The sequence below is a fragment of the Myotis davidii genome, unplaced genomic scaffold (genome assembly GCF_000327345.1).
Source record: "Myotis davidii unplaced genomic scaffold, ASM32734v1 scaffold698, whole genome shotgun sequence".
In the NCBI taxonomy this organism is placed as follows: domain Eukaryota; kingdom Metazoa; phylum Chordata; class Mammalia; order Chiroptera; family Vespertilionidae; genus Myotis; species Myotis davidii.
In genome coordinates, this window is record NW_006290032.1 from 244,115 (window position 1) to 244,840 (window position 726).

The 726-nt window shown below is 60.1% G+C and overlaps 1 protein-coding gene across 1 annotated transcript in view; it reads left to right on the forward strand.

Annotated features, from left to right (window-relative positions):
- Positions 1-726, forward strand: part of ANK2 (ankyrin 2, neuronal) — a 154,136-nt gene that overhangs the window by 78,210 nt on the left and 75,200 nt on the right. The window contains exon 17 of the mRNA XM_015563371.1: positions 639-724. Within this exon, the coding sequence (XP_015418857.1) occupies positions 639-724 (86 nt within the window). The remainder of the gene's footprint in view (positions 1-638; positions 725-726) is intronic.

Genomic DNA, 726 nt, shown 5'->3' on the forward strand with positions numbered 1-726 from the left:
CAATCTCTATTCCAAAGGTTAGGGCGTTTCTTATCTCCATTCCAGGGAGTAAAGATTATGTAGCTTAAGCATGATTGTTTGTAGTTAAACTGATTAACTACCCGCCTGGCACTTAGTTAAGGGGTTTTATTCCCTCCCTAACTTCGGGGGGAAATCCCTACCTGGGGAAACAACCTTTCTCAGAGAGGTGACCTTGGTTAAAACACATAGTGCCAAGAAGGTGAGCAAACATATTAAGAACAGTATGCCATATATGCCAGGTCCCTTGAAACAGCAAGGATGGACCGGCTCCCGGCAGCGGTGGGACCCTCCGCCCTGCGCTCTGAGTCGGGGACGCGTGGGAACTGCAGAGGCGCTGACACGCTGGCCTGGCGTCCGCATAGAGACGGAGGGAGCAGGGCCTGGGGCAGGGGCGCGAGCAAACAGCCCGTGCCCGTGGAGAGCGGGGCCTTTCCCAGAGGAGTTTCACGGGGGCCGGGCTCCCCACGGAGTCCCTTCCCGCCACAGCTCTCACACTCCCCGTCCTGCTGTCCACCGGGAGGCCAGCGTCATCCCGTTGCCCGTGTGTTCCCGGGCGGGAGGGCCATGGCGGTGGTCGGTCGGTTGGAAGGTGAGCGCTGCTCCCCGTTCCCTTTCAGAAAGGCTTCACCCCGCTGCACGTGGCCGCCAAGTACGGCAGCCTGGACGTGGCCAAGCTGCTGCTGCACCGGCGCGTGGCAGCCGACT